We start from the raw sequence: 14,900 nt of genomic DNA, 5'->3' as shown, positions 1-14,900 counted from the left end.
TGCCTAGTTTACAATGGGAGCAAGTCGGTGAAAGAAATGGTCGAATTTGAACCGAAAATGAGTCGTTGGATGCCTACAACGGACGCTAAGCTCGGCGTAGGTAAGTATGCGTTACCACTGTATAATTGTTTTTGTTATCTCGTCCCCACGATCGCCACAGATCGTTCTCGTAAAAGAAGGGTGTTGCACGATTTAGCCTAGCCCAGATCTGAGCATTACTGTAATACGTATGTAAGGCTGTGACACTTCCTTATTCCAAACTCCACTTCCTGTTTGTACTTTCACTGATCAAAACAAAACATTTGTAAAAAATTGCCTTGTTATCAAAATAATTGAAACTCGAAAGTACGACCCATACCTGAGACGTATGTAACAAACTCTATCTTCGTGGAGTGTCCAGTACATAGACGGACACGGAAGCGCAGTTAGGGCATGTACGTATACATGTAATCGTGGCGGGGCCTCCGCTGTCAAAAGCGATGGACCGGATCCAAGGATGTTAATTATCCACGCGTTCTATGTGCTTTATTAATGAATCGTCCTTGCTTGATTTTCAGTGGCTACAATTAATCTAGATTAACGTGATTCTGTCGAGTGAGAGTCAACATCATTTGCACACTCATCTGCGGTTATGATATCGTATGAAGAGTGTGAATGATGACGTGATTAACCATGAAGTTACGATTCATATTATACATAAGTTAACACTAGTACTTCTAGCTTGTATGCATATGTGTATGAATCTTCTATGGAGCATACACCAGTACAAATAAACCAAGGTCACAGATGATTAAAAGAGCAATGAGCGTTATAAGTTCAATTTTTTATGTTTAAAATGTAGGGAATGAGTGCAAAACAGTCATTTGTGGTGACACTGAAAGGCACAATTCAGATTTGTCTTAAAAGGGGCCAAACCTTATTCTTGTCCCAAAGTTAACCTGGCATGTAACTCCCTAACTTGAATATAAATGTGTGTTTATTATACTGATAGTCATCTATTCAACATTCGTACAATAGCACAATTACCTTAAATGTGATTACATATGTCGTTGCTCAATTGAATGCATCATTGCAAATCTGGATTTAATTACTCTTGACATGAGCTCAATAAGACAGATATGAAACTTTTGTTTACATACAGCAAATTCTTTTTAGCTACAGGAATACTTTGTCATTTCATATACTAGTACACTATAGTTTTCAATCTGATTTGTTACGTCCGCAGTACACATGTACTTCTTATGGTGGGAGAATGAGGGGGGGGGGGGGGAGGGAGGCATCTCAACACCATACATTGTATGTTACCAAAGTGCATGTACAATTACATGTATGGGAACAGCTGTTCAACTGACAACATTAGGCAGTTTTTCATAGACACTCCTGACTGCACTGTTCTGATTGTTGAAATGGTATTTCAATTTGTGTATAGTAAAATTCATGGCAGTAAATTTAATGAATATATTTATTTCCCCCATGACAAGACAAAGTTACAGTTGCAAAGAATATACAAATAAATAAATAATAAATAAATAAATAAATAAATAAATAAATAATGTATATATGTACGAAACGAATATATGATAAATTGATATCTGATGACAGCCATGGAAATATTTCAGAAGAACTAGTTGTGTCCACGGCACATACAATTTTGTACATTTCTAAATGATTCAGGGACATATTATTAATGAATATCCAGAGAAAAACAAGTAAATAAAGTTGTAATTATCTCCTACTGTAAATCTTGACATAATAGCTTGATCTGGATATTGGCAGAACTTCAATCTGTTTCACTTGAAGTGTGTGTAGTACAGTGTAGAATCCAGACAAAGAAAAGATTATACACTAGATAAATACAGAAGAAACTTTGCCAAGATATTTCACTTCTTGTATAGATTTCTTCGCTAATTATAACAAAATAGGTAGTTTGTAAGATACGCCGCCGTGACAGGGTGCCCTCACACATCAGTCAACCCATCCCACTGAGAGGAGGCTGATGAGGGCAGAACAGCATGACGTATCTTACAGTCTTCAAAATAGCTTGTTGTGTACAATGTGACTTTGTAAAATGTTTATGCATGTAGTAAATCATAAATTCATATACTGAATGAGTGTAGTTTAACTTTCATTCACATTTTTTGACAAACTACTCACACTTTAGTAGAGAAAAAAACACCCAACATTATGTGTATGTTAAAAACAACACAAAAGCAAATGTACATGTTTACATGTGAATTATAGAATCAGGTGCCTATGAGTGTTAATATTGCTCAAGGTGTTGTGAAAGATCATACATCGTGTTGTGATGCATGAATTGATGTCTGTCATCTATTTGTCACTGACTAGGAAGTAGAAGTCATCCAGGTCAAGGAGGTTGACAAGTATTCAATATTCTGATTGTCTCCCTGTCATAATGGGTACAAGGAAATGTAGATTAGATTACTGTACAGCACAACAACAAAAGCTGTGATATGATTGTCATGCATTTATCGACAAATATGGCTATTGTATAACATTGTATGGGGAGTTCGAAAAATAATACCCATTCATATTTTAGTGTAAACAATACTAAGTATTGCCAGTTTGTTTATGTTATTTTTCTGACTGTGATAAATACATTTCATGATGTACATGTAGTGATGATGAGAGTCATGATGGTCAAATGGTTAGTGCAGATTGTTCAAAATCTACCAAGTTAGCAGATTTAGTCTTGTCATTTCAGTGCTTCTGATTTGCAAGATTTGAACCACGGTTGTACCCCAACCCATGAGTACAGCAGTTGATATGTGAAGGATTCAATCATGCATGGTTACAGAGGCAACAAGGAAGTGTATGTACCCAGGGCTAGGGTGTTGAGGAAATTGCACCATTTATGTTAATATATATGTAGGTCTGTACAAGGGGTAATATTTGTAACATGCTTTCAGCACAGTGTGGGATAGCACTTTTAAAAACTAACATTATAAATTTATTATTGAAAGCTGGTTTCAAATCTACAAACTTTCCATAACTTGAAGGAATCAAATAACACAACATTAGTAACTCAATGCGTAGAGAGTCCAACTGATATTAACCATGAAATCAAGTTGTGTATCACTTTACATACATACACAGTTACAGTATGTCACATGAGATTTTTGTGGCATCCATGTCACAGTGTATTGTTATACAGACACAAAAATTGAACTGTGAATTGACCTCCTTACTTTCCAATATTGCCAGAGGTCAAATATTCTCAGCACATACAAAAATGAAAGATACAGAATTATAGAATATATGTATGTGTAAACTAATATGGGAGGAAATGTATGTGTGTGTGTGCTTGCTCAATGCTACATGTTTGTAGCATAAATGTACATTGTACGACTAAGCAAAATTGACATCTTGTGATGTACATGCATTGAATGTTGACACAGACAGACAGACAGACAGACTGATAGACACACACATTATGAATGTGTATTGGTATGTGTACATTTTGTTTGTTTTAAAAAGATTGATTGATGTGATTAATGAATTCACAGGTGTGCTGATGTTTATTGTACGTTGTTCATCTATGTCATGTTTACTGTAGTCTAGTTCCTGACACAGAATTCTGATTTACGCCACGTTATCTTCACTGCAGTGTGTGAAGATAACATAGTTTAAATGGGAACACAGTCATCATCAGGAAGGAGACTACTTTTACTGTAATCTGACTTGTAGAAATATTAATGTATGCTTGTTTTGGCTGTGAGAGGTTGGCACTCATGGTTGTTTGGCTATGAGATTAAGGACTGGTAGATATGGGCATCATAGCATACATCATGTGTACATCACACACACATATGCAGATTGGACTGAAATTATTTTTGGAACAAAAAACAAATGTGTAAACATACATGTGTGTCTACGTGTATACTAAATAACATCAAGTGGAAGTAAATTTCTTGGTATCCATGTATGGAGCTCATTACCATAGAATACATTATAGTTCGTGACTGACCTTTGTAGGGAGGTTAACACCATCAGGCCGTCCTAGCCCCTATGCATTGATTCCACAACTTTAAACGGCCTTCAGCAGCCAAATACAACACACACCACAGAGTTTATACATGTACAGTCCTAGATATACAGTAATATCTATGTACATGTGTTTGTGTAAGTGTACGCTGTATCATGTGTTCATGATTCAAGACCTAAATGTTGACAGTTGAAGAGCAAAGTACAGTTGTATTGTAGTACACTAGAATATATTGGACAATAGTTCAGTTTCAAGTATACTATTACATGTACAGTGTGTATCTTTATATTACAATTATATGCAAGTTCTGTAGAAGTAGTGCAGTTTAAATGTATACAGTCATCCATGTACTAGATATATGTATAGCAGTTATACAAGTACAATGTAGATCCACCCACTGACTAACTTTACAACCTAACTCGCCACGACCAGTATTTGTGATTAATAAGAGTATGATCACACATGACAATAGGTACAGTAACATGTAACATGTATTTGCCACACTGTCATTTATGGATAAACCTAAAAGTCCACACACCTTAAACCCCAAAGTCTGAATACCATGGTTTTGGATTACTGCTATCAGTGAAGCTGTAGGGATTAAAGCCAGGGTTTCAATCCCTTGTTTTTGCATTAGTGTTATAAATGTATGTATATTATCACTGAAGCTGTAATGATAACATAGGGTCACTCAATTGTGTGGACCATATTTTCTATCTTTTTTCTAATCTGACATTGGCCTATATATAATGGTAACTTTTTTCTATAATTCTGTTTTTCACATGTAAATTTTAATTCCAATTCTGATTTTGACTTCGGTGTTTAACAAAGAATAAATAGCAACATGGCAACATTACTTTAAAAAATGTTTTAAAAAAAGAAAAGAAGAATGATGGGCGTTTTACCTTAACCTACATACTGACTGACTGACTGACTATACAACCATGTATATGTACACTTGTACATGTACATGTGTTCCGTGTAGTTTGCAGACAGACATGACAGTTAGATGTGACTCATGCCTTGAAATAATTGTGATATATGCTAAGACTGTCCATATGTGTGCCTACAGGTACATTGTTCATGTGAATAGAATCCCATTTACAGTATTCAAATATATGTGCAGGATACTGTACCTTTGAAAGATGTAGTAATACTTCCCTGTCTTGGTCACTTTCAAATTTGCATTATATATGAAACATACATGAATGTGGTACAATAGCTTGAGCGATGTTAAAGCAATTAAATTGTACACTGTTAGTGTATTTCTGCTGTAAATGGGTACAAGGACAGCTTGTGATGAGCTGATGATATATTCACCTCAGTGACTTGTCATTAAAATTTGTAAGTATACATGTACATGTTATACAAAAATGAATATGTCACATTGCAGTACACATCTGATGTGAGATTATAGCTATTATTAAATTGCAATGATCTCCCCATTGTAGAGAAAGCATGGTGCTAACACTGTCCTTGCCATCCAGGTTGCCATGCTTGGCTGGTTCCTGCTGTGCTTCAAAAGTGTTCTACCACCCTTGAGCTTTCGTAATCTTTGAATGACAATATTATGATAATACTTTTCACATGAAAAGAAATGGCTGATCCCAATGTACATGTGTGTATACAATTAACATAAAAAAGTCAGAGTGTGTTTCAGTGTTGAAAGACATGCATGTGATATGCTGATCATTATGCAAATTTATAACATTAATGATATGCAAATTATTATGCAAATAAGCCTCCATCCAATTGAGCACTGAATTGTTCAATGTGCTAAGTCTTTTTTTTTTTCCAAAAGAGTTGAGTTCTAAGTCTTACTACAGACAATAAATCTGCAATAAATGAATATTGGTACAAAAATGACTCAAATACCTGAGGCTGACATCGCTAGTTTAACACCTCGGAGGTTTCTTTCACTGAAAGTTTGATATGAATGTAACATAAATGACATTCAAATCAACCTATGGCTCCGAAGTAACTGTAGCCATGAAGGAAACCATTGTGACAGCTAAGCATGTACATGTACGTCATTTTTTGGAGGGAAGATATTTTACAGATTTTCTATTTCCTTGTTCTCTCTAGGGTAATAGATACTAACCCTGATGTCTACATTTAAACCACCATTTTGAAACCAATGATTTGTTTAAGTAAAATTTTTTTTGTATTTACTTTTACTGCGTCAGTTACCATTTTGGGGCATTATGTATATAGACTTGGGTATGTTACATGTATCTCTGCAAAGTATGTGAACATGTACATATATATATATATATATGTTATATATGGGTAGGTTGACGAGGATGTAGTGTAGTTGTAAGCTTTAAAAATGATTATTTATTGCTTGCTTTCCTGCTGTATCAGTGCACGTAGATTGTATCAGCTAGAATTAGTGTCATTTATTGAGTAAATCTTAGATGAAATATGGGCACTACAATTTGGGTATTGTTCACAGTGTGTACTTTTGATTAAAATATGGAAATCTCCTTTGACCAGACATTGTGTAAGATCAACTGAGGACCCTTGATTTATTATTGCCTACATGTAACAAACTATTGTATTCTGACACAGTTTCACTACTGACTTCTGACATCATGTGATACAATTGTTAATAAATTACTGAACCCCATTCACCAATGTTTGATGTACATATATATGTTACTCAATTAAAGCACACATGGTTGAGTGCTTATAGGTTGTGCATATTATATATCCCATTGCTGACTCAATGTCCTTGACATTACATTGCACTCATATGCAAATTTAGTTTTGTGTATTGGCCATAGAGGGCGCTCATCACTTCAGGACTCGACAACAATCTAGTGCATAATAAGTTTATTGTTCTGTGAAAGAGAAATTGCAGGCTGAGGCATGATTGTTTATGTAACAGTACTGTATTGTTACTTATTGAGTATTTACTCTGTAATGTTAAACTTCTGAGTTGATTTGTTGTAGGGGATTTCATCAGATGTGAAAGTTTGATAGTACAATATCATAGAGTTCAGTAAATATACAGTTCTTTTTAGAATCCTGGTAGCCACTGATTACAAGAGAGAGACAAGAATACTTCTATATTAGTCTTGCTCGCTGATGGAGTATAGGACTCTATTCTGACATTGTCCCTAAACAAGAAGGAAAGGGACATTGTCAGCATTGAGTCCCGAATTGTATGCTTGTAGAAATTATATAGCTGTTGTGCCGGTATAGGTCTGTGCAGGGGGTAGTACTTGTACAGTAAAGTGATCATAGCATTCATTATGAAAGGCTCATTAATAATAAAATTACATCGCGTGTCCTGTTTATTTATTTATTATATCTATAATTTAATCCTTACTTTTGTTCATATATTCTTGATTCTTGTTTTTGCAGTCATCTACAACATCCAGGATGGCGGTAAATATCATTTAAACTTGGCAGTTGGGGAGACAGTGCATATACTAGAAGAAAGGGATGGTATGTATCTATACACTTCCTATGTCACAATGTGTGTATCATGTTATACGTAAAACCATGTTGTATTTCATCACTGTGTCTTCCCAACTCTCCCCAACCCTTAAAAATGTTCACACAAAAATGCCTAATTAAAATTATTGTCACAGTGAGATTCATATCAGTTTCAATGAATTTATAATAATCCATCAAATTATTTCGTCAAGGGAATGCATTTTATAAAGATAGTTTGGTGAACTATTTTAAAGTGAATATTTAACTTAAGTGTGTGGGCCCAGAAATCCTTAGCACTGTTTGACAGTAGATATTTTAAGTGTGGGCCCAGATATTTTTTGAAAATTATCTTTTACCGATAAATGTTTCATGGCAGATGTCAAAAGCGTTCTTGGTTAATTCAAAGAGTTGTACTGCTGTTTTCGATTATTTAAAGTTTTAGCGTTTTAGCAACTTATGAAAGTTTATATTGACTATTCTTGTACTCAGTTCCATTCCTTTGGCATTACAGGATTACCAATATTCATATTATGTTTAACAACGCTATATGACTTTTTCAAACTCCTATCTGTGTACATTGGAAAAGAGCTATATCATAACTATGCTAATATTTTCTATATATTTATATTTATATCCTTTCTCTGTTTCTTTTCTAGAGTGGTTTTATGGTTTTAACACAAAAAATAAACATGTAAAGGTAAGTTAGAACACAAACATGTACTGTTGTTAATGATATATACATTCATCAGAAATGCATTTTGACGATTGATTTCATTTTATTTTTAGTTTCTTGTTGATAATAATGTTCTTGTTGACATTGCTGTAGGCATATGTGTTTGAGTCATGTACGCACACATGCACTCACACGCACACACACACATACACACACACACACACATACACACACACACACACACACACACACACACACACTCACACACACATACTTCCATAGGTACCTCCTACGTGAAAAATTTGTTCTAGACAAGATGATCTGATACTTTGTATGCAAATTAACTGCAAAATACAGACTCTCTGTCAAGAAATGAAAACTAAAAAACTAGATGGTTGATTGGTTTAATATTTGGTATGGATGTTCCTTGCGCATGTGAATAGAAAATTTAATACAGCAAGATGACTTGATTCTTGGTGTTCGATTGTAAGTATGATTTTTGGTCCAGGGACGTACGATACACAGGCTACTGATTACAGTCACTCATTGTTCAACATCATTGACCAATGTCATCAAATCTTTTTCCTTTTCAGGGAATATTTCCAAAGGCATTTATTTTCATAAAAGAAGCCACTGTTGATAATCCTGGGTATGTAACACACTTGTCTCTTAATGTCAAGTTTTATAACTCAAGTTGATGACATCACTGTCAACATTAACTAGATGTTTGGAGTACCAGCTAATCAGGGGTCTCGAATCTGACATTTGTAGTTACTCTCACTGTGTCGGTGTAATTATAGTAATTACGACTCTCAAAATCAAGGCTTTGGTTTACTAAGATAGACACAAACCCAAACTATTGCTGCTTGATGTGGTAGATAAAACAAGTGGGTGATAGCTGTTCCTCTGTTGTGTAAATTTAATCAACCATCAACAAAAACTAAAATACTATTATCTATAGCATTGATATAACTTATAAGTAATAAAACATAGTGGGTGAAAACATATCTACAGCTATACTAAAAACTTGAGTTGGGTTATTTGAATTTTGGGCTCACTGTTTTTAGTACAGGTCTGGTTGCACCCACTGTCACAGTTTATTGGACAGATGCTACTTATATTGGGGTAAATGTGAATCTTACCAAACATACTGCGTGATTATTGAAACTGAAGGGGATTATAATTTCAGCTGTTTGTGAAATTATATGTGATGAAATGTACATAATGTCCTATTGTGAGAAATATACACAATTTTGTAATATTGCTGTGACTATGTTTCCTCTGACAGACAAAAGAATGAATCTGTATGTCCTGTGGAGCTACCCATCGTGTCTGAAATGACCACAGTGCTTCGGGAATGGGGTAGTATTTGGAAACAGTGTTATGTGGTAAGTATGAATTGTTATCTTTGTCCTTGTTATAAGTTGCCTAGCCTATGGACAGTGTAATGTGTATTGGAATATGCTGACTGGTGGGCTATATTGTACCAAGGATTCTCATGAATTTAGATAGATTGCTTAGCAGTTTGGGACGCAAGCTGACTTTACACATTTGTGGGTGTAATTTGCTGCATACCATGCTCTGCATACTAAACAACACCTGTAGTATTAAGCATACTGAAGTGTACTTTACCATTTACTTGTTACGGACAGTTCTAACTCAAACCTAGCATTTAGGCAAAGGCCTCATAATGTAAATGATTTGATGATCTCTTAATGCAGTATTATATAAAAACATAGAGGACATTACATGTAAGGCACCTGTGGTACTGAGAGCGCTGGAATAGTAGTTTTAATACCATTGAGGCTTGCAATCAATCAGGAATGGTAGACTAGAATTGTGCAAGGTTTTATATACATTGTATACCAAGTGTATTTTGTCTAAGTAAAAACTTATAGTAAGTTTGTCTGCCCATGAAAGATGTTTTACACTGAAGGGAAATATGCACTTAGGAGTCATGAATATTCATTGCTTGACAATGAATACATTATCTCTGCTAACTCCCATGATGCAATGTCCTACAGCAAAGGTGCCCTATAAAAAGAGCACAAGATCAACTTGATGTTTCTCTGAAATTGCAATTAATTGTAGGTGATGTAAAATCATGAAATGACTCTCCAGAACGAAAATGTATATTTTTTGGAGTGGTGTTCCCCTTTTATTTGTGTAAATAAATAAAAAAACACAACTGAAAAAAAATTCATGTAAAGAGTGCAGCCGTTCCTTTATTCATTATAGTGACAAAGGATATCTTAAAACAGTTATCCATGATGAGAATGAAGCATGTATTCCGATTCTGGGTTTTTTTTCTTACATAGGATGGAACATTGGGTGAAAGTTTTGATTTGATCAAGAACATGTTGATGGAATTACTGAATTTAAGACGGCAAATTATGTCTGGTGAACTACCAGAAGAAGAACTGAAGGAGATTATTCAAAGAGTTACATCAAAGATTGACTATGGAAATAGGTAAAAATATCATAGATTTCCATACTTTCATTTTGGTGGGAAACCCTGGTAAAAATCCTCATGAACTCAGATGGATTTTTTTGCCTTCTTACCAATCTTAATTAAAGAAAAACTGGGGTAAATAGTAGCGATTCTGAATATCTTGATGTCTATTTTGTTTGTAACTTTTCCTTGCCATGTTGTAGAATATCTAGAAATAAATTATGTATTTTTTGTTTGAACATGTACAACTTTGATTGCAAGTGGTTTTGTAACTGTGTGTACTTTAAGAGAGTAAAAATATAGTTATTTGGAATGATCAATTAGAAACAAATATACCGATTACAACCATTTACTACAAACCCTGATGATGGTGATCAAGGTGACTGGTCCGTAGTGGACTTATCGAAATGTCGCCTTTGTTTCTAGTTTACCATTCCAACTACATTTTACTGTCTAATTTGATACTCAGAACAATGAATGATATATTTCCATTGTTTGTACTTTGTTAGAGTACTTGACCTTGACCTGGTTGTCAGAGATGAAGACGGTGGAATTGTGGATCCAACAAGACATAGTACAATAGCCATCTTCAAGTTGCATGATAAACGACGACATTTAGTAAGTATCAACTCATTGATACAGACAGAAAGATAAATATCTTTTGACTAATGGCAGAACACAGACAGACATACTAATTAATAATTTGATGTTATAAGGCTGCAGAGATGAGAGATGGATAAAATAGTTATTAACTGAAATCACTAATACAAGCTTTTTTAGGTGGACATGCCAATTTTTATCTAATGATGGCCATATTCTTAAATCCATTATTTAGTTTCTCATTGACTGTAATACATGCATTCTTGCAAGTGTCTACATACATATTATCACTTATAGTCCTTGTGCTGGCAATACAACCTTTAACCTTTAACCTTTAACCTTTAACCTCCAAGGTCAAATATTGCAATGAAGCCATTTCTTGAATAGAACAGGTCCACGTAGAGAATGTCATGAAGATCAAAGTTTCAATCCCAGGTTCTTGAGTTACAATGTACCATTATCTTATCAGTGGAGCTGTAAGGATTACATGGCATCATTCTTAATTTTGTTTTGCACCAACTTTTTCTGTAGCTCTGCCTAACAACTGTTTCATTCCAATTGGAACTAAACTTTTTACTCCATACTTGGTATGTGTGGTGTGTTGTGCAACTATCTCAAAAGTTCTGTTAATTTTCCTTTTTCAGTCTGATCCTACAACAGCTAAAAAGCAGGCTGTTGTCCACAGTTACAGTTTTTTACTCCGACTAAAGAACTTTGTGTGTTCTGTTGGTTCTGATGCTGAGCTCCTGATGAGTCTCTTTGATCCAAAGGAAAACAAATTTATAAGGTGAGTATCTACTGAAAATATACTGACATGAAAACATGTGCAACCTTTGATTCATGTCCTGGTATGTGGTACTATTCATGGTAAAAAACATAGCAGGACACATCAGTTTTTGAAGATTTTACCAAACCAGTGATGCTAGTGTTTCAGTCTGACAGAACTATAGTTTCTACATCTCGCACAACTCGCATGATGATTTTTTTGGTCTAAAGTACAATACAAAATACAGACACTGATAGCACACAAGCAATGATGCTTATTCATGACTCCTAAGTGCTTCTTTCCTTCAGTGTAAAACATCTCATGAATATTCATTGTTCAACCATGAGTATATTATTTCTGCTAATTCCCATGGTACATTAGCCCACAGCAAAGATACCCTCCGTATAAAGGCACAAGATCAATTTCATGCTTCTCTGAATTCGCAAGTAATTGTAGGTGATGTAACATACTGAAAGGATTCTGCAGAACCCATAGTTTATGCAAATGCCTTCTTTCCTGGAGTCGTGTTCCCTTTTAAAAAAGAGTCTTAACTCAGCTTCATCTATTACAGCTTGATAAGAATATAAGAATTAAGTGTACTGATCCAGGTGTTAGGACCCACTGGTTCAGATATTCGAGCATGTTTTCAATTCTACCAGAACCTGTCTGAATCTGTCTACAGACTATCAATGAGGCTGTACCATTAAAGGTTTTATGAGGCAACTGATAAAACTGGAAATATGTTAACGTAAACTTTTATAAAGAAAGCAAACCCCCACATTATAGAAAATTAATCTTTTCCTTTTCTTGTCTTTCAGTGAAAATTTTGTTGTGAGATGGCCAGCCAGTGGATTGCCAAACAACCTAGAGATGCTAGATAACTGCAAAGTAGTGTTCACTGTAAGTACACAGACATAAACAGTACAACAAAAAATTCAGACTCCATTTTTTGTTCAGAATTTTAGTTAGATGTACATCAAACAAAATATTGATATTAGTACGTAGGATATGGGAATAGCTATAGTTCTAGTCCAAAATGATTTAAGAGGTGAACACAAATTTTTTGAAGAAAGAAAAATTTTGCTAAAATAATTAGAGTGAAGTAAGTGTGTTGTACTGTAACTCACAACGTTAGGCACAAAATAAGACTACATGCACTTATTGATATCAAAGTTATCAACTAAGAACATAGAGTTATGGATAGTAACATGGAATAATCCTGCAATAACTCATTTTCTTAAACCTCTTGATATCATGAAATTTTTGTATGACATAACAGTTTATTGTTTTCAATTGGGTTTGTTCTATTTTTAGGACCTTGGTAGCAAAGATCTCAAAAGAGAAAAGATATATTTGGTTTGTCAAATCATCCGACTTGGTAAGGATAAAGTTTTGTTTACCCTTTCTTTGATTTTGATAAATGATGTGTATTCAGTTTTCAGTTTTCTGAAATATGTATTCTTATTTTTTAAGCTCATAAGTAAAACAGAATTTGAAAATTTGTCAACATTACCAAAGGATCAGTACTAATAATTAGATGTTGTGTCTCAACTGTAAGGCTATGTTCTCACAAAATGCAAAATGAGGTAAAGGGTGACATGCCTGCTGTAATTTCTGAGTACCCACATGTGGAAATTAGAGTCACTTTCTGAACTACTTCATGTTATGCAAAAATTACATCAAAGTATCCACCAGACCCAAGATACGTGTTCACTTCCTAATCATTAACCAGTGACTAGAGAAGGTGAGGCAACCTTGCAATTTGGACTTGCCTCTGTCACAATCACAGACATGTCACTTAAAATGTCATATAAAGATTTGTAAAGTAGTTCACAACATTATTTATGTGCCGCAAAGTTTGATCATCTTCAGCACAAAGGGCTGTTTGGTGTTGACTTGCAGTGTACATTGTATGTAGCTGTACTGTGCAGTATTTGGTGAAACAAGCTGTATTGTGCTGGCTGCTCATATAATGGTTGACTCAAATCATGCTCTCTGCTTGAAGCCAACATGATTCCTCACTGAAATCTCAATGTTTATTGTATATGTTATGAACTTTACAATATCACAGGCTTAGTTCATGCTATTGTTTAGTAGCTGGGGTGAACTATATTAGTGTATCTCCTGTACTGTGATGGGTCTCATGCAGTGAATGGTAGCTGGTGCATACTGCTACCACCTCATGTAGTGAATGGTAACCACACCACCACCTCATTTATTGTGGACTTATTTTTGTTGTGATGATTACAACTCATGGCTTGGGCTGATACAGCAGTGTTTTGGTAAGGTTTGGGTGCCATGGTAACAGAGGAGGGAAAATCTGGTGAAACATAGATTTTCATACATTGTAATGTACCTTAACTGTGCCTCAGTCAACCCACCTGTATAATTGGGACCTGGTAGGATAGAGGTTGCAATGTGAATGCTTTAATCCTATGTGCTGCCTTATAAAAAAGGGCTGCAATGGATTGTATGCTCTCCAGGGAGTTGATGAAGTATAAAGGGCTGTTGTGCCACTTTAGATCCCAACCAGGTGTAATAATTGTAAAGCGCTTTGAGCACAGAGTGGGAAAGTGCTAAATAAGAACCAACATTATTATTATTATTATTATTATTTAATAGTAACAATTGTAGATGGCCAATGACTGCATGTACATAAACATAACCTTAAATTCATTCTGTTTGCATGTAAGACGCTGTTACCAATATGAAAAAGCCACTGATTGACAGGCATTCATCATTACTGGCCAAACGTAAAAGGGTGCGCTCACATTTACCAGGTAAGCATCCCTTCAGCTCTGGTAAAAGGTCACACAGAAAAATGGGAAAAAATCATTTATAAATGGAGAGCAGATGACTGAAATTACAGATGTGATGAAGGAGAGAGTTATGAAAACTAACATTGACAAACAAGCCATAAAAGTTTTTAAAAAATGTATGAGTTTCTAGTAACTGACAGCAG

The 14,900-nt window shown here is 34.8% G+C and overlaps 1 protein-coding gene across 2 annotated transcripts in view; it reads left to right on the top strand.

Moving 5' to 3' along the window:
• LOC144446549 (dedicator of cytokinesis protein 1-like) overlaps window positions 1-14,900 on the top strand; it is a 59,772-nt gene continuing 44,872 nt past the window's right edge. Inside the window, exons 1-11 of one of the 2 annotated variants that reach the window (XM_078136335.1) lie at window positions 1-100; window positions 7,373-7,456; window positions 8,104-8,144; window positions 8,714-8,769; window positions 9,409-9,508; window positions 10,439-10,590; window positions 11,082-11,190; window positions 11,817-11,959; window positions 12,757-12,838; window positions 13,253-13,316; window positions 14,632-14,718. In XM_078136335.1, coding sequence (XP_077992461.1) covers window positions 37-100; window positions 7,373-7,456; window positions 8,104-8,144; window positions 8,714-8,769; window positions 9,409-9,508; window positions 10,439-10,590; window positions 11,082-11,190; window positions 11,817-11,959; window positions 12,757-12,838; window positions 13,253-13,316; window positions 14,632-14,718 — 982 coding nt within the window. In that variant the 5' untranslated portion in view covers window positions 1-36. The remainder of the gene's footprint in view (window positions 101-7,372; window positions 7,457-8,103; window positions 8,145-8,713; window positions 8,770-9,408; window positions 9,509-10,438; window positions 10,591-11,081; window positions 11,191-11,816; window positions 11,960-12,756; window positions 12,839-13,252; window positions 13,317-14,631; window positions 14,719-14,900) is intronic. The other variant, XM_078136336.1, reaches the window with a different exon arrangement.

The sequence above is a fragment of the Glandiceps talaboti genome, chromosome 15, assembly GCF_964340395.1.
Source record: "Glandiceps talaboti chromosome 15, keGlaTala1.1, whole genome shotgun sequence".
In the NCBI taxonomy this organism is placed as follows: Eukaryota; Metazoa; Hemichordata; class Enteropneusta; family Spengelidae; genus Glandiceps; species Glandiceps talaboti.
This window is presented reverse-complemented; position numbering and strand designations above follow the sequence as displayed.